Raw genomic sequence first — 18,150 nt, forward strand, 5'->3', positions numbered from 1 at the left:
CTAATACCTGGCATCAGGTAGCAAATTGGAGCAAAAAGCAATCACTGTTATTATACCTGTTGCATTTTGCCCTGCTTTTTAATACCCTCACTACTTGGTTAAGATTAAGATATGACAAATGGGCAGTCCTATTCAGGATTTATAAAAGATAATTTAAGGAAAAAGATGCTTTGTGGAAGTGTCTTAAATATATTTCCCTGTTTCTCCTGCTTTCAAAAAAAACCCCATAAAGCAGAGTACATTTCAAATGTTTTTTAACTCTATGAGTACAGCTTTCCAGATGTAATTTTTTTTTCTTTCTCTTCCTTACAGAAGCAGCAGATTCTCCTCTATTGTGGAAGTGATGACTTTTCCAATTTTGCTCTTCAGTCTTTTGTGTCCCATCTTATAATTTGAATTCTACACTTATCTACCTTTCTGGGTCAATCAAGGCTTTCCATTTATCTTCTGTCCTTATGGCCCCTAATGCTATTAAGAAAAACAGGGTCTTTACATTAATTGTTGGACAATTGGTTTTGTCTTAAGAATAACTGGCATGAATGGACTTTCCCTCTTTCTGGAACAAGGTGATTTGGTTATGTTCATAGGCAGTTTTCTGCTGAATTAATTGAGACAGAATTCATTCTAGGGAATTTATATCCTGATGGGCCTGAACAACCTGGGTCATAGTGATAAGGGAGAGTTTTTAGTTACCAAAGTTCAAGGTATGAGTTTCATTGCCAAGACCAAAAATAGCAGAGTCAGTCTTCTATGGTTGACATCAACAGTACTGAGGAAAAGGCAAAGTATGACATTAGAAAGTACAGAAAGGCATGTGACATCTTTATTTTAAATAATTTTGTGTTATTTAAGCAAAATGAGATTGAAAAGATCTCATGGATATAAGTTTTGCTACAGCTCCTCACCTTCAGATCCTGGGCCACACAGAGCTGTGCTACCAGCTTCCACTGGTGCCTTGACCAAGTCATGCATTATCTGTCCTGCCTTGCCTTTTCTGTAAAAATGGGCACAATTGTGCTCACTGGCCCATTTAACAAGGGTACTGTAAACTTTACTTACTCAGTCCCTGGAGACTAAAAACAGAAACTAGAAGGTCTAGGAGAATAGTCAGCTTCATTCAGCATTACTTTATTTGGGTAGCCAGCTGGCTGATTCCTAGGGTGGCAGTAAGAGATTGACCTATTTGGCAAAAGTTAACGTTATTTATATTTGTCTTACACTGTAAATTAATGTCCCCGTGGCTTCGGTTTCAGGCTAAACAGCTTGTATTCCATGTCTCAAAGCCAGCAAACACCATCACCACCAGCTCTTCACATCTCTGGGAAAGAGCCTATACAAAAGCCATTGTGCAGGGAACAAAAGATGACTGGTGGGAAGGTTATATTAAAAGAAATATTTCAGAAGATACAGAGCTATTGTTTAGATAGGATCCTTATGACCTCATGACATCACATGGGGTATGTTAAATTAGATAGTCTAAATAAAACAACACATTAACAGACCAAGCACTGTTTTGGAAGCCACAGAGCTCTGAATATCCAGTTCTTCTATTTACAAACTGGGTGGCCTGTGCAAGAAATTTCATCTTTCTGGGTCCACTTCTTCAGTCTATAAAAGGGAACTATAACTACCTCATGAGACCTGGGCAGTACCAGTGGCTAAAAAAAAGAAGAAAAAAAAGATACACATTGCATAACTGCTAATGGCTTTATTAGCTTCAATCACCAGGCAGCTGTCCCTCATCTTGTCAAGTTTATTTTTAATTTCTGACATGTACCTCTGATGCTGACTTTTGAAGAAAAAAGGCTCAGTTTTACTCTGTGCCAGTTTTACTGTTACCTAGATCCTTCCTCCAATAAAAAACTTTAATCTGAGTATCAGAACATGCCAATGTAGTGACAAAGGCTCATTAAAACAACTCTGTTGCACAGGTGACATCTATCTATGTAGAGCTCTGCCTGAAGATTCAGTCTGTATAATCTCTGAGGATCTCATATAACAACTAAACTGCAGTTGTGAAAACATCCAGAGCATTTTGCAATTATTCTTATGCAAAAAAGAATATTTTATAAATATTAAGAAATACTTCATAAACTGAAAGATTATTAATTGTACTGGTGAGGAAACAGAGGCACATCTAAACTAAGTGCCGTGGCTCTGGCTTTGCAGGGAGTAAGTGGCAGAGCAGAGGAGGCAGCAGATCCCGTCTCCTGAACCCTTCCAAGTACTATTTTTTTCAGCTTTTGCATCTCTCCCATCAAACTTACCGTCAAGTAGGAGAGGCAGCACTGCACAGCGCTATTCCCTTCTCCGTTGACAGCAGGGATGTTCATCGCAGCTTCCCCACCCCAACCTGCCCGTCCCCATCCCCGTGTACCCACCTGCTTGTAGGCGTCCAGCAGGAAGCTGTTCCAGACGCAACGCAGCCCCTCCGAGGTCAGCATCCTCCGCCACTCACCGCGTCCGGACTTTGACCGGCTCAGAAACAGCACCATGTGCTTCAGGAGGATCACAGAGTCATACAGCGCAAGGAAGAGGCAATTGGAGAAAAAGACCGGCAAGATCTGAAGCGTGATTAGCAAATCCACACTTAGCAGACCCATCTTCCTTGCCGCTTCTCTTCAGCCGGATGCTTTCAGGTCCCTTTTTCGCCCTGTACCCTCATTTAAAAAAGTAAAGTAAAGAGCATTTCAAAAGCCTCGTTACCCCTCTCTCAGCCTCTCTCTTTAAAATGAGCAGAGATGGTTAAACAGGAGCAGGCTGGTTACAACCATTACTGTATGATACTCATTGAACGCGGAGCTGCTTATTTTTTAGAAACTAAGATGTTAACAAAAATTTTTCCCTTAACCAGGAGACCTGATTTTGTTGAAGAGAGAGGCAGCTGTGGTCCCAGTTCCCTGCAGTTACAAAATTTAAACTGAGATTGTTAATTGTTAACTTTCCTGCACTATCCCATTGTTTCTCAGCTGTTTAAGCAGTGAACAGACCTTTCAGTTCTGAGTCAGTAAAGCTAGCTACCAGGTGCAACAATCCTTTTTTGAAAAAAGGTTTATATACACAAACTTTCTGTTCCTTCCTCCCTCCTTCTCTTTCCCTTTCTCCCCCCCCTTCCCTCCGCCTCTCTCTGTTCCTGCCTTCCTCCTCTCGCCCTCTCTCTAGCGAACTGCCTATGGTGCAAAGTGCTTTCCCCTCTGGAGTCCTAGCTTGCTTCCCTGAAGCCTTTTATACATTCCCTAGCTAATTGCTGCAATAGAGAAACGAAACCCTAATCTTAGTAAAGATCTTGACGTCAATGTAAAAGAGGGCTTTACTTTGGCCAGGACTGCAGTGAATAGAAAAATGAAATTCTCAAAACTTTTTTTTTTTCTTTTTTCTTTTTTTTTCACTAGCGTGGAGGGGAAAAAAAAAAAAAAAAAAGACAGACGGCAAGGGTGGAACTTTGCCTTGCTTTGAAAAGGAAAAATACCAATATGCTTCTAACTGCTCTTAAGAAATGCTTTACATTTTTGGAAGAAGTATTTTTATATGACATGGAAGATGACACAGCAATGCAGGCTTCTTTGTCAGTGTGTTTTGGGATTTTTTTCCTCTTTTTTATTTTATGTTTTGTTTTTTTTTTCCTTCACCCTTTTGTCTTTTTCAGGAAGGTGAGCTGATGCATCCCAAGAAAGGACACATTTCTGTACATTTTCCCCTTATGTTCACAAAGTACAACCTATATAGTATTTAAAGAACTTTTGTTGTCTTGGCATTTAATGAAACAGAAGTAAACACCCAGCTCTGATTTATTGCACTAATGTGTAAGGGAAAAATATAAAAAAGAGAGAGAAAAAAAGTTTTTTAAGATTTGGTGTTTTTAAGTTCCTTTCTTAAAATATCATACAGTATTAAGTGCTGTTAACTGACCTTCAAGGAATTTCATATTTCCCTGTGATAACAAATTATATTCACTAGTCTAATTTGGATAATGAACTTTTGTTTAAAAAAGTCTAATTTGGATAACTAACTTTTGGTTAAAAAATTATACATATATAAAAAGCCTCTACACAACAACAAAAAATAATAATAATAAAAAAAAAAATCCAGAAAGAAAGAAGTTTCCTCTGGAAGCTCTATGTTTGCTTTAACAACCACAAGCGTACGCTGCAGCCCCACACTGAAGGTTTTCTTTATCCATGTGGATTTTCTTTGTTTCACTTCACCTTTTTAGTCCTTTTTTTTTTTTTTTGAGGGAGCTGGAGAGACAGGGGTAACAGCAGACATATTCTGGTTTGTTTTGTGTGTTTTGTTTTTTTTTTTTTAGTTAGGTTTGGTTTGGTTTTTCATGGCTCTAACTTCCTGAAGTAAATATTTCATGTATTTCATGTTGCAGACATCCATAATTTTGTTTTTGAGTGTGTGTCTTCCCCCTGTACTTATGTAGGCTCTCCTCACCACATACATTTCATTCCCAGACTTGCCATCATGATAGCTAATCTGTCAGCTCACATCCTTGATGAGTAGTATAAGCTTTCTTCATTAATGTGTCTTAGTCTTCATCACTCATCACAATCCTTTCCCTGTTAGAAACTACAGAAGGTAAATAATATCTATCTTCCCCACTCTGGGGTCTCTCATTTTCAGATACTTTAATACCTCTTAGGCTGTCATACTAGGATGCATACCTCTAGAAAGGCCACTCCAGGTCTTGTCTTGAGCTCACAAAAAAAACATTTGTTTAGGTAGCACAATATCAGGCATTTGCAAAAGCTGTCACCCAGGCAGGGTATCTTCTAGCAAATGTTAACTAAAATAAATAACTTTAAAAGGTTATGCACATTAAACAAGGGACCTTCTGCATTACTAGCATAAACAAATGCTTTCTCAATTTTTAAATCAAAAATATTGGCAATGACAGTTTTCTGTTGCCATAGAAAGGACTGCCACCTCACAGATCTGGCTTTATTATTAAAACTTGCAAAAACACGTTATAAACAGGCTTTTATGTATCTCCACACATGGATGAGTCAGTGTGCTCATATCATGTGAGCACAACAGAGGAACAAGGGTCCCCAGAGCTGCTAAACTGGCTTACTGTCTGACCTCAGGCAAGCAGATGTAATCACTTGATTACAAGCACTCTTAAACCTAGATTACTCTTCTGTAGATCCACCACTAAAACATACAGGAATCTGTCTGGGATGGTCCCCTTTCTTTCTTTGAGGGAGGTTTGTTAAAAGGCGGGCCTGGGGATTGCTGATGAGGCTGCCAGATGAATCACCAGCCATTGTTTCTGAGAACACTTTGCAAAGGGCTCTGAGGACAGTCCAGCTCAGCTCAGGCTCTTCCTGTTCCCCTCAGGTAAAGTCAGGCAAGAACCTATGCTGGGAACACAATGTATTCTGGGTTCCTTGAAACAACTGCCCCTACCCACAGTGTGCTTCATGGGTGAAGAGGTTATTTGTAAGACAGCTGGAGCCCAGACAGCTCAGGGAGCTTTGAAGTGCATCGGAAGCTGAGCAGGAAGTCCCTGGAGTTCCAGTGTGAGATGGTATTTCATAGGTAGTACATTGTCCTTGCCTATAAGGCAAACTGTACCAAGCAAGGTAATCAGAACTCTCTCAGATGGTGTGTTTGGGACTTCCAGTCAAGAGATGCTAATAACTACCTAATCCCATCATAGAGAAAAAAATCTCTTGACTAACTAAAAATGGAAAAAGACAGTTGTTGCCATTGCTTTCTTCAGAAACAGTCTGTCCCTCCAGGGCACTAGCAACTGCTTCTGACCAGTCTGAGTCCAGAAGCACTCAACAGAGAAAGAAAGTGTAATTCCTTTGTCTTATTGATACAGCTTCTCACTTTCTTGGCTGAAACAATTCATACCAATGTGTATTTCTCTCAGACATCAGAAATACAAGGGACACCGCTATTTGCATCTGTTGCAAAAGATGGGCACCTGCAGCATTAACTCATTGTTGAAGCCAGCAGCCTCTTGTTACTTCCTTGCTGACCTTCATGATGCAAGGAAGAAAGGCTAAATCTTTTAGACCTCAGGTCATTAATAGAGCCTTTACTCTCTTGAGGAAAACTGGATGAATTTGATATGTGAGAAAGAATTAGGAAGGGTTGAAGATGTGTGTGAAAGAATTAAGATGGTGCTCAGCTAAAGCTTACTTCAGCTACCTGCTCCTCCAATATATAGGAAGGGTAGACCTTCCTATATAATTTAGGCACAGCCCTACAATGTACCTCAGTTCTCCATCAGCAAAAGAAAAAAAAAGTTCTCCCCTAATCTAAGGAGCAGTCAGGTTCAGTAATGGGAAATTAAACATATCATCCATAATTTGTCAAGATGGAATGAGCAAAGCCAACAACATTAAAGCATTCACTGTTACTAGACCTTGTATGTGGCTAAAGTCAACAATATCGGTATAGATGTTCATATTCTGTAATGTTTATAGAAATCAGTGCCACCAAAACCATATCCATGCATAGCTTCGTGTTCCTTCTCAGTTTTGACCACAGCAGCATGAAGATTGGGACATGGGCAGCTTGTAAGTTGGTTTACTACAACTCTCTTGATAACTGTGCTGAGGCACAGGAAATCAGAGGTGCAGTTACTGCTGCTAAGGCCACTTGCTCTGTTCTCCTTTTATACTGGGTATATGCTGGCTTTCTGCATGTCAGATAGTGTATTTACAGCCTTCACTTGGTTGTGTAGGTCTTTACTTGTCTGAGGCTGAACGGCCTGTGAAAACTGCCACAGCACTCAATCCCACTGAATCTAAGTACCTAAAGTCATGACCCTAGAGCCCACAACAAGTAGGTTGATTGATACCTTATTTGCTCAGCCTTATTTTCTCAGACTAAGCAAGAGGATTATAGGATTTTGACTGCAGTTCCTCTTTGCAACACAACTGGGAAAAGGTACCTCACAGTGACAGGCAAGCAAGGCTGCTGCTCTAGTCCTGCCCCCAGGAGGTTCATGGGAGAAATCATCCCAAAGGCTTCAGCACAACCTGTGTGCCTGCCTTGCTGCTTCTCACCGCTTTTACTGCCAAAAACAAAGAATGAGGCTTTTTGTTTGGGAGCTAGTTAGTGTGTCCATGAGCTTATCCCTGGAGAATTGCGCAGCTGCAGAGTGATATGGCTAGAGATGGAGAAAGTTTAGCTCAGCTTTGCCTCCCCTGGCCCTGGGCAAAATTTATTTATTACAGCAAAACAAGAATTTGTACTTCTCATAAAACTGCATTTTTTTCCTTTTGTCAAAAGAAAAAAAAAAAATTCTCCTTCTCTCATCAACAATCCCATCACATAAAATGCCATGGAGTATTGACGGACTGTTTCCAATTTTTTATTAGGATCAGCAGTGTATTTTTTTCTCGAAGAAATAATATCTTCAATTAAAAATAAAATATTTCAGAAAAGTATCAGATTTCCCATGGTGTGGACTCACCAGGCCCTGCCTTTCTTTGACACTCCTGGCCACAGCACTATGTCTGAATGGAGCAGCGTTCATCCCGCTGGCACCCAGCCCCATTCTGCCCGCTTAAAGCTGCCTCTGTTCTCTACAGGAACTTGCTTACCAGCTCTTCAAAGGTGAGTACGCTAAATATACCCATATTGCCTGATTTATTTACTTTTTGTGTCAGCCTTGGTTTTATTTTATTTAGGTTGTTCTATCACTGTCATTATGGTGCATAATTGAGAGTTGATTATTCTGTGAAACTGACAGCTGTGAGAAGTGCTGATTTAATAGCCCGCAAGACCTGGTTCCTCAAGTTTATCTGCAGTGGGGCTGAGTGCAGGTAGTGAGAATGCAAACTGCCCACAGGAGCAGCTCTCCATGGCAATTTGGAGGGGAGCCCATGGAGCAGTAAAAGGAAGGCAGCCTTACTGCCCACTCAGCCCACAAGGCAGCACTACGATTAGAGGTGCTTTCAGCCAACAGATGCCAGACTGCGACAGTATTCAAATGAAGAAGAAAGGAAGAAAAGGCCAAATAATTGGGACATTTCTGGACAGGGGAAGAAAAGAGTATCCTAACAGATGGCAAGTTATACCTATATTCTGGATATTACTGAGGCTGTCCTACAGTCAACTACAGTGGTTTAGAAATCTACATGTGCACGAGAAGAACTGAGACTGCTGATTTCTCTGCAAAACCTGTTCTGTAGACCTCAAAGCTGTCAGTCTGGCACCTTTTAAGAGCCTGCATTCATTGTATGACAGCAGTGTGAAATAACTGACTTGTGGATGTGGGTGTGCAACAGAGACAAGTTTGAGTCTAGAGGAATTCCCCACATCCCTTGGCTAATGATCCCCAAATTTCTATGCAAAACAAAAATAATCTTTGTGTTTCAGTAAACTACAGTGAACAAACCTGATGCTAAAACACACCTGGCTGAGTCAGACTTAACTTTGGAACACAACAAAACACCATCCCCACCCTAAAAGGTAAGGGAGTTTCTCTTCAGAAAAACAAGAAAGGTGATCTATGAATAAAGACAACCAGGAGACTTAGTCAGAAGGAAAATCAGCCCAAATTCTCTACAATATTGCACAAGAGGAAAAAGACCTTAAGTACGTCAAACATTGAAAGAGAACAACTTAAACTGCTTGTAGAATCTGTAAATTACCTCCCAAGCTCCCAAGAGAAGCTGGGACTAGCATTCAAACTCTTCCACTCATATGGCTATCCAGGTGACAGATATGGATATGGGAGTCTCATTTATAGCTGTCAGTAAGTTAGGATGTATTCCTGCCCATCTAAAACACCAGAGAGATGGTGGGAGTAGAATTTTAGTAATAACTCTATATAGGTTTATATGTAAGTTCACTCAAAGTTCTAGAAAAGCCCTCCTGCCCCAGCTTTCCCATCTGGGAAGGGGCCTTTTCTTTTTTTCAAGCAAATCACTGACCTTTTTCTTCAGTGTATCTCTCTGGAGAGTCCTAATCCAGTGTGTTTCACTGAAATGAAATAAGGTGTGTGTCCTTGTCATTCTTGTTGCATGTTTGTACATGTGTTTCAGTTGCTGATGATGGCTATACATGACCCAAGCTTTCAATCTCCTTCCTTCACATATTGATGCATTTTAAAGCTCCACCTTCTGTGGATTATTTTCTGTGGAAGACGGGAGGCGGAAATGCTGAAATACTATTATGAAGGTTCCTATAATTGTATTTCTAGTTAAGTCAGAAACAGAACTTACTAGGCAACCTGTTTCCTTGGACTTGAATCCTATTGTCTGACCTTTTCTTCCCAAAGCAAGACATTGAGAGAGTGGATATTTTATGTGGATTGAGAACTGAGATTTCCAGTCTTTATAAAAAATATCCAGATAGGAAAAAAAAAGGCACTCACAGTGCCTCTTTATAGAAAGTCTAATATAAAAATTGGTGTGCTTTGGAAGGCAATGGAATATTTGGGGCAATTTGTAGCTTTGGAACACAAAATAAAATTAAACAGCATACAGTGACTGTAAGGTAAGCAGCAATATGACTGCTCAAGAGAAACCTCTTAGATGCATGAGATTAGAAACTATGCTCTCAGTATTAATCAAAGTCTAGGAAGAGGTGGGTGCTGAAGTGAAAACCATGAAAAATCAATTTTTTTATCATCTTCCTGCTCGCATTTTTTATTAAAGCTTTACTGTACACCCCATCTTTTTTCAGCTTAATGTATCAGCAACAATTAACAAAAAGAGTGTTTTAAAAACATATACTTTGTCTGTCCTGTCCTCAGACTGATCTGGTATATACTCTAAGTGTAAGGAATAAACTTTTGCATATTCGTTAATGCCATTGCAAAGCCTGAAGTTGATAAAACCAGTCTGTCTCCTATAAATCAGATCCTTTTATCCTGCTACACATTTAGTATCTTACAAACTGCCATCCAAGTGACCTTACACACCACTCTATTCAGTTCAACCCCTCTCCATCTTGCCAAGCAAAAATATTGTGCACTGGCCATCCCAGGTGACATCTATTTGCAGCTTCACCAGGGCTTTGTTCTCAGCTTTAACTCATCTAAATGCCATTCACACTTAGTTCCAGATCAGACAAGTTTGTTTGTTTGCTTGTTTTTCATTTGGATTCAAATTTCCAACATAACAATGCCTCTCACAGTTTTATCAGATAGTCTATTCTCATCATTTGTATTACATTTATAAAGCATAAGTTTGCAAGCAAAATATTAATCTTTTCATCTTTGGAAACAAGGAAAATACCCAGGCCTTCTTGACTGCAGCAGTAAGGAATTCATGGGCACTTTACATTCCTAAGTAAGGACAGGGAACTTCTTTTACCAAAAACTGAAAGCCAAGGCTTTTTTCATTTCATGTTTTCAATATTCATGAGAGAAACTACAGATCTTTGGATGAAACCAGATTGTAATGGTCCAAAACTCCTTGTAAACAACTTGGTTTTATACATTTGCTTTCAGGACATTTCAAGACTGGCATTTCTTTCATGACTCCTTCAGTTTCAGAGATTCTTTTTATTAATAGTTGTTAAACATACATGGGATGCAGTTGCACAGTATTGCTCAAAGTCTGCCATAGCCCAAGGGCTCTAGCTTTTTCCTAAATGCTCAGAACATGCTCTGTCCTCACATTGGTTTTGTTTTTTTACTATATTTTCTTCAGCTTGAAAAATTGTCCATACAGAACATATTCTTTGCTACATTAGAAAAAAAGTTAATTTTATCATCCTGAAGCAATCTGAATGATAATGCAAGTATCCACTGTGCTTCCTATACTGGGATATTAATTATGCATGAATGTATGGGCTTTTTTTCCCCCATGAGGGTATTTTCCAAACCACTGGTGACACATGAAAATAGGGCAAATACATGAAGTCAGTCATGTCTTTAAAAAAATATCCTCCTCTTTTCAATAACTTCGTTTCTACATGAAAAACAGTACTCCTCACATTTCAGAGATGTATTTCCACAGATAACAGGCTGGGTAGATGGGGTACCAACTCAATAATATAACCAATAGAAAGTACTCAAGAACTGCATACTGTAGGAAATAAGAATACTTTCTCTTCTCTGTTCTGCTGGCACTTCAGGCTTATTCAGAGTGCAACTTTATTGAAACTTCTGTTTTGCTTCTGGTGAAATTTAACTTCTTTCTATTTTCAGTGTATCCACATTACACTTCTCCATTCCTACTTTGAGGTGTTTTAAAATTAATTTTAATCCAATTATCCTGTTTTGGTTAGAAATAATTTAGGCAGGGAAAGCTTTGAAAAATGTGTTCTTTCAGTTTTCACTGAAACACTGGTCCAGGTTGACCAGATAGGTGGTAGAAAGCCCCATCCCTGGAAACATTCAAAGTCATTCAAAGGACAGGGATCTGAGTAACCTGATCTGTTTGAAGATGTCCCCGATCAATGAAGGTGCATTGAACTAGATGTCCTTTAAAGGTGCCTTCCAACCCAAACTGCTGTATGATTCCATGATTCAGTTTTGAGGTGGTCAGAATTGTGCAACAATCGTACAATCCCATAGCTTGTTCCATTGGTCTCCTACCACAGTTCCCCACATTAAAGTTGTGATTCATGCTCATTTATTTATGGCCTGTGCATTAAAGTAGCAAATATGATATTTAAGTTTAATAATCAACTATGCTACGCTTTCTATTAGTATATATTATAGACAATCCCTGCCCTGAAGGGCTTCAATTTAAATAGAAAATATTGAAGGAAAGAAGTGGACAAAGGGGTGAAGTCCCAGAGAAATTCAGCAATTTATGCAGTCACAAGATACAACTTGACTTCCAGGGTCCTGTAATTCTTTTCTTTCAACAAGTCTCTCTACCCCTTTTCTCTAGGCAAAGAATAATTCCAGACAGAAATAAAAAGAGCGATCTTGAGTCTCAGGTTTTTATTCATTTGATGCTGTGACAACCACTGTTGGTCCATGACAGAAGGTAAAGAAGGTCTTGATTATTTAATGCTATAGGGCCCCAGAAAAGCAGGTTTGTGAAATGGGACTATTCAAGGAAGATTAAAAAAATAAATAAATAAAAAAAATTAAATTTGCAAAATTTATCTTGAGAAATTTAACACAGGTACAGAGTTTAGGTTTTTTTGCTTTTCATTCCCTCACCTCCTTTATTCTGAGTACATTTCACTGTTTATAGTTGCCTAAATTTATGGTGTGGGGTCTGTTATGCCACATTCCCAACGTAAAGACCAAAAAATTTTTACGCATTTAGCTGCCTCTTGGGAAAGGTAAAGTTATGGATGATGAAAGCTGCTTCTTCCAAGGTTCAGCATGACAGACCATTTCAATAACTATGGTGAGCACGTAGCCAAGAACATTAGTCTTCATTCTGTCTTAAAAATATTTGAACAAGCATTTGAAAGGAAAATGTTGTGATTCAGAAAGAAAAATATAATACCCTTTATATAGAGGAGTCCTGGTCGGTGTTTTAGATGGAACAGTAGATTAAGGGTCAAAAACTGTCATGTCCCCAGTCACACACAGTGAGTACACAACTCACTGTGCACTTGAATAAGCTACTGGAAACCTCTTGTTGGTTTCCCTTCATGTCTGGTTTCACCTATGGAGCTATATCACACACATGTTTTTTATGGAACTCCAGTGATTCAGTCATAGAATCATAGAACAGTTTGAATTGGAACTTGCCTCTAGTGCAACCATGTTGGCTGTCCCCAGTGACCTCCTTATTCTCCATGTGATGTAGTATAGTTTCCAGAAGTATCTGCTCCATGACCTTACTGAGAAGCAAGGTGAGACTGCCTGGCCTACAGTTCCCTGGGTTTTCCTTTTTTACTTTTTTAAGAATTAGGACTATATATTTTACTAAGAGCAGTAATAAGAATAACACACCAGGGACACAAATTAATGTCATTCATCTATAAACTTAAATTATAGGAATATCCTGGGCTATTTCCTGGGAGTTATCTAGGCCATAGCTTATTATTTCCTTATACTCAAAGCAGCAAGAACCTTACCAAGATTTCATGTCATTGTCTTTATGAAGTCTTATTGCAAGAGAATAAAAGGCTCTCTCTTCACTCTGTATAGGTAGGATTAACACTATAGAGTTAAGAAACTGAAAATTTAGACTATGTCAAATCTCTTGCCATATGTTTCTTCTAAAAACCCCAAGAGCTCAAGTATTCTTCTGGTCCTGCTGTTACAACCAAACAAAAAAATAACTAAGAGCTAGGAAAGCATACATACACTCGCCAAAGGAAAAAAAAAAGTTTTGCTGACATATTTAGAGGTATACTTTATATTTACTACTATAGCTATTAAGGAGGAAACCTGGCAGAGCTCTTGTTTCTGGCTTTAATTTCTCAGGAAAGAAATTAAAAGTTGTTCCTCTTCCAATGAAATAGATAATTTTCCTCAAAACTCCCTCAAAATGTCTTCCAAAATACTGAAGCATGCACGCATGTAACTTTAAACAAGTTTTATTCAAGATAACGTAGAAACTTCAAAACCATGGATTTTCAGATGCAACTAGCATCTTGCACTTATATAAACCAGTCCCTTGTGAGTGTTAGAGGAAGTGTTCCATCCTTGAAACACATGTGCACAGACATAATACGTGTGCCTCATGTCTTCCCCTTTGTCTTTCCTCTGCCCTTTTGTTATCACAGACACCAGTACAAGGTAGGTGTACGGTTCCAATTTTCCAAGGATGCATTAGTTTACATGTATGATGTGCAACAATGTTGGTGACTGTAAGAAGAGTAGAGCAAGAACAAATCATTTTTATGTCTCCATGCTTGCAAATAGTAACATCATGATCAAGTTCAGCATGACAACTCAGAGGTATACAGTCTCTTAAAGAAGCATAGCTACACTTGGTCTCTACATTGGTTCTGTTAGTGCTCATATAATATCATCACTGCTCTAATCAGCAGCTGTAGTAATTTGCAGTGGTTTGAAAAAAAAATAGTCAAAGCATTTTCTAATGTTAATTTTCTTTGAGAACTAAGGAGCTTAACAGCAGCTGTCATAACTAGTTTTATGGGAAACGTAAGAGATAATAATGAGTTGAATAATAATAATAACAACACAGCACTTACGTAGCTCTGTGTACTTTCAAAGTGCTGTACAAACTAAATAACTAATTTTAATTAAAAAGGCCTTGAAAAGATTAGAGTACCCTTGAAATAAGTGAGAAGTATGGCTCTTTAGTTCAATAAGAAAAGGATCTGCCCCCAGATACCTTTGTGTTTGAAAATTATTAAGAAGCTAACAACTGCAACCTAAGCTTATGGAAAAATAATGCTTAATCACATGGAATAAGCCTTTGGAAATCAGAGAGGCTACTTGCCTAAAAAAGTTGTAAGATCAATCTCTATCTTATACGTCACAGATTTTTTTCTTTTTCTCTTTTTGTTTCTTCCAGAGAAAGAAAATGAAGACAGGCTGAAGAGAGCTGGGTTTGTTCAGCCTGGAGAAGAGAATACTTCAAGGAGTCTCCCAGTACCTGAAGGGGGCCTACAAGAGAGCTGAGGAGGGACCTTTTACAAATGCGGGTAGTGATAGGACAAGGAGGGATGGCTCTAAACTGGAAGAAGGGAGATTTACATTGTATAATCAGGAAGAAAATCTTTAATGTGAGTGTGGTGCGAAACTGGAACAGGTTGCCTAGGGAAGCTGTGGCTGCTGCCTCCATGGCAGTGTTCAAGGCCAGGTTGAATGGGGCTTCGAGCAACTGTATTTAGTGGTAGGTGTCCATCTGGTCTTTAAATTCCCTTCCAACCCTAGCATACTAGCTGACCCATCATACTGGCCAAGGTATCAGGGCTACATGCAGTAGGCCAGCATGGAGACACTAGTTTCTCACAACTAATGGCCATACCACGTGATTTGCAAATTTTCAGTTTCTTTCCCCATATAACTTTAAATCCTTTCCTCTTCTGATTCACATTTCCCTTTAATAACAGACCTACATGTACCTGGGATGCATCTTTTCAGTCTTGCTTTTTGTTTTTCAGCATACTAATTTTTGATCCATACAGCATTAAACTCTCAAAGGTAATTTTTCTAGTGAAAAAAGAGCTATTTTTTTACCTAACTGGTCTGTTTAATCCTACAATAAGCCCAGTCATTGCTGTCTCTCTGAGAAGCAGGAAAAGATCCCTCTGGCTATTGAACTCCATCAGTCTTCATCATATTCAGCAATCTGTTCCAAAGACATTTGAACTACATTTCTGTAAAACATCCTTTTTTTTTTTTTTATATTAGGTTTTTTATATTGTGCTCTTACATGTGATCCATGAACATCTGAGAGCATACCATAAGTACAGCAGGCATTCTGTAAACATGAAAGAACAGTGAAGTCCTGATTTCTTGTTACCCTCAGCAGTTTGAGGGTGAGAAACAAGGAAAATGGCAGATATTCTTGTATGCTGTCCTCCCAATAGGAACATGAATCCCTTTTTTTCCAGTTCATGATCTGCAGTGGACTCACTGACTTCTAAGAAGCCTGTATGCCTCCCTGCTCCCATCTTACAGAGTGGGCAATGACTATCTCACATCAGAGATAAATGAAAATGCAAGTATTACAATTTATGTTTTTTATCCTGAAGCAGAGAAAAAGCATCAAATCTGCAAAAGAGATGACATTTATTAGGCAGCTATGTTTCATATTTTTCACTAGAAAAATTTTACATTATCTCTATATTCTTCCTCTTTCACAACCTTTGATGAGGTCAGGAATGTTGCAAATTTAGCACCTCTCTTGCAGGCAGCTTGTTAAAAACAGCTGGTATCTGGCTTTGGATCCTCTCTGTCATTACCTGTATGACCTTGAGTGAGCCAGAGCAGACCTCAGGGGAATTATTCCTTGTACAGAGATTCAATTCACAGCCATTAGACTTAAGTTAATTTATGCTTTATCTCTTGTGATTTTGCCCTTTGGACTTCAATGATATTTAATACATTGATATTTCTGAGACACTTCTGTATTATAGCATTTCAAGCCATAAATTCAGATAGATCTGGTGGGGTGATAAGCAAATTAGAGCTGCCTCTTCAAGATGTATGAAGTTCAGCCTCAGTTCACAGTCACAGTGACTGTATTTTCCAAAGCATCCTGTGCAATGTGATAACATGAGCTTCTATCAGCCAGCAACAAGGAATAACAAGATGTTACTGTGTATGGTATTTCTGAGAGGCAAAGATAATTCACTAGTATTTGCACAGATTACTGAGAACAGGTGTGCAGCAAGGTTGATTCCATTCATTTGTATTAATAGGTATATAAGCAAGGTCTGTTAGGGTATTGATTCTTATCGTGTTAATTAATTAGAGTAAATTGAGTTAAGGATTTGGTTATCAACTTATTAAAAATTAATGAAGGGCCATGTAAAAAGTAATTCTTTATGCTACAGCAGGTAAGCAGAAATACTGCTTTGGTGCTAAAATTGGAGGCCTTTTGCATTTTGCCTTGCAGTAGCTGAGTTAACTGGCACATTATGCTGGGAAAGCATTGCAACACCAGGTTTCTCCAAAAGCCTTGGGTGTATGTCAAGGTAAGAACAGCAACAAAATCAACAAAACCTCCAATTTCAGGTCCTACAAATAGGAAAAAATGTAAGGAATGGGTAAGCATTCCAGGCACCTGGAATAACACAGTAGATCAGCAAGCTTGGCTTCACATATTTTGCTTTCCTGTGGCCCACTTGCATCACCTAGATTAATGCCTCAAATGATCTAGAATATAGGAGGGCCAGCTCAAACTCTTCTGGGTAACAACAGTACAAAATGAAGTGAGTCACCTTCCCTTGCTGATGATGACAACTTTTTTTTTTTTTTTGTCTAGTAAATTTAAACTGCAGTTTAGAGACACCATCATGTACATCTACATAACACAAACAATATACTGCTTTATTGTGTTGCAATATCTGAATCACAGAAATTTGCCTACACAGGCAGAGACCTGTGCAGTCCACCTCTATGCCAAAATAGGCTTGTTCTCTACAATTATTCTGAAAGGATTGTCTCAACTGGTAGAAGTTGCAAGGCATGTGACTTCTGCCACTTCTCTCAAGCAGAGGATTTGACAAACCAATAATTTCTGGAGTTCAAAAGACTTTTAACCTCTCTATTTTCTTCTCAACAGGCCAATTGACCTTAGATTTGCAGTGGAATGCAAAATATGGCAGCTGGTTTTCCCACTGTTTATACAGTTCAGTTACCTGTAGACAGCTACAAAGACTTGTGGAGTGGTGGAGGTGAAAATGGACTCTCAGAGGTCATCTAGTCCAACCCCACTGCTCGAAACAGGGTCAGCTGGAGCAGGTTGCTCTGAGCCTCATCCAATCATCTTTTGAATTATCTCCAAGAGAGAGATTCCACAACCTCTCCTGGCAACCTGTTCCAGTATTTGAGCACAATAAAAATATTTTTTTCTCTGCTACTTTCTGTACTTTCTGCTGTTTTAGTTTGTGTCTATCTTGTCTTGCCACTGGTCAATACTGAGAAGAGTGGCGTCATCTTCTTTGCTCCCCCCACATCAGGTATTTAACACATGCATATGGGTGACAATATGACTCACATTGTCTCACACCCCCAGGCCTTCTCTTCTGGGAGCTGAGCAGTTCCATCTCTTTCATATTCTCTTTGGATGGGATCTGCTTCAATCCCTTATTGAGTTTCATGCTCATTGCTGGATTTACTCCAGAATGTCCATGTGCCTCTTGTAGTGGGGAGCCCAGTGCTGGAGTCCAGACAGATCCTCACCAGTGTTGGCTAGAGGGGAAGATTTCCTCCCTTGGCCTCCTAACAGTGCTCTCCCTCCTGCAGAAGCTGTTACCCTTCTGTGCTGCATAAGCATTAGTGGCTTGTGTTCAACTTGGAGTCCACTAGGACCCCCAGGTCCCTTTCTGTCAAGCTGCTTCCCATACAGCCAGCCCCCAGCATTAATGGTCCATGGGGCTGCTCATTCTCAGGTGCAGGATTTGGCATTTCCCATTGTCATGAGATTCCTACAGGCTCATCTCTCCAGCCCTTTGATATCCCTCTGAATGGTAGCACAACCATCTGGTATATCATCCCCTCTGAGTCTTCCTTTGAGCAAACAGTATGCATTGGACTGTGCAAGTCTAATCCAAATTCAGTTGAATTACCTCTGAGACCAATCTCAGCTTGGTCCAATTTGTATTGCTCCA

The 18,150-nt window shown here is 39.3% G+C and overlaps 1 protein-coding gene across 3 annotated transcripts in view; it reads right to left on the reverse strand.

Moving 5' to 3' along the window:
- Positions 1-18,150, reverse strand: part of DIO2 (iodothyronine deiodinase 2) — a 72,654-nt gene that overhangs the window by 13,288 nt on the left and 41,216 nt on the right. The window contains exon 1 of one of the 3 annotated variants that reach the window (XM_030451727.1): positions 2,382-3,194. In XM_030451727.1, the coding sequence (XP_030307587.1) occupies positions 2,382-2,603 (222 nt within the window). In that variant the 5' untranslated portion in view covers positions 2,604-3,194. Of the gene's footprint in view, positions 1-2,381; positions 3,195-18,150 lie in introns of those variants that run through there. The other 2 variants (XM_030451728.1, XM_008505174.2) reach the window with 2 other exon arrangements.

This window comes from Calypte anna, chromosome 5A, assembly GCF_003957555.1.
Source record: "Calypte anna isolate BGI_N300 chromosome 5A, bCalAnn1_v1.p, whole genome shotgun sequence".
NCBI classification, from domain to species: Eukaryota; Metazoa; Chordata; class Aves; order Apodiformes; family Trochilidae; genus Calypte; species Calypte anna.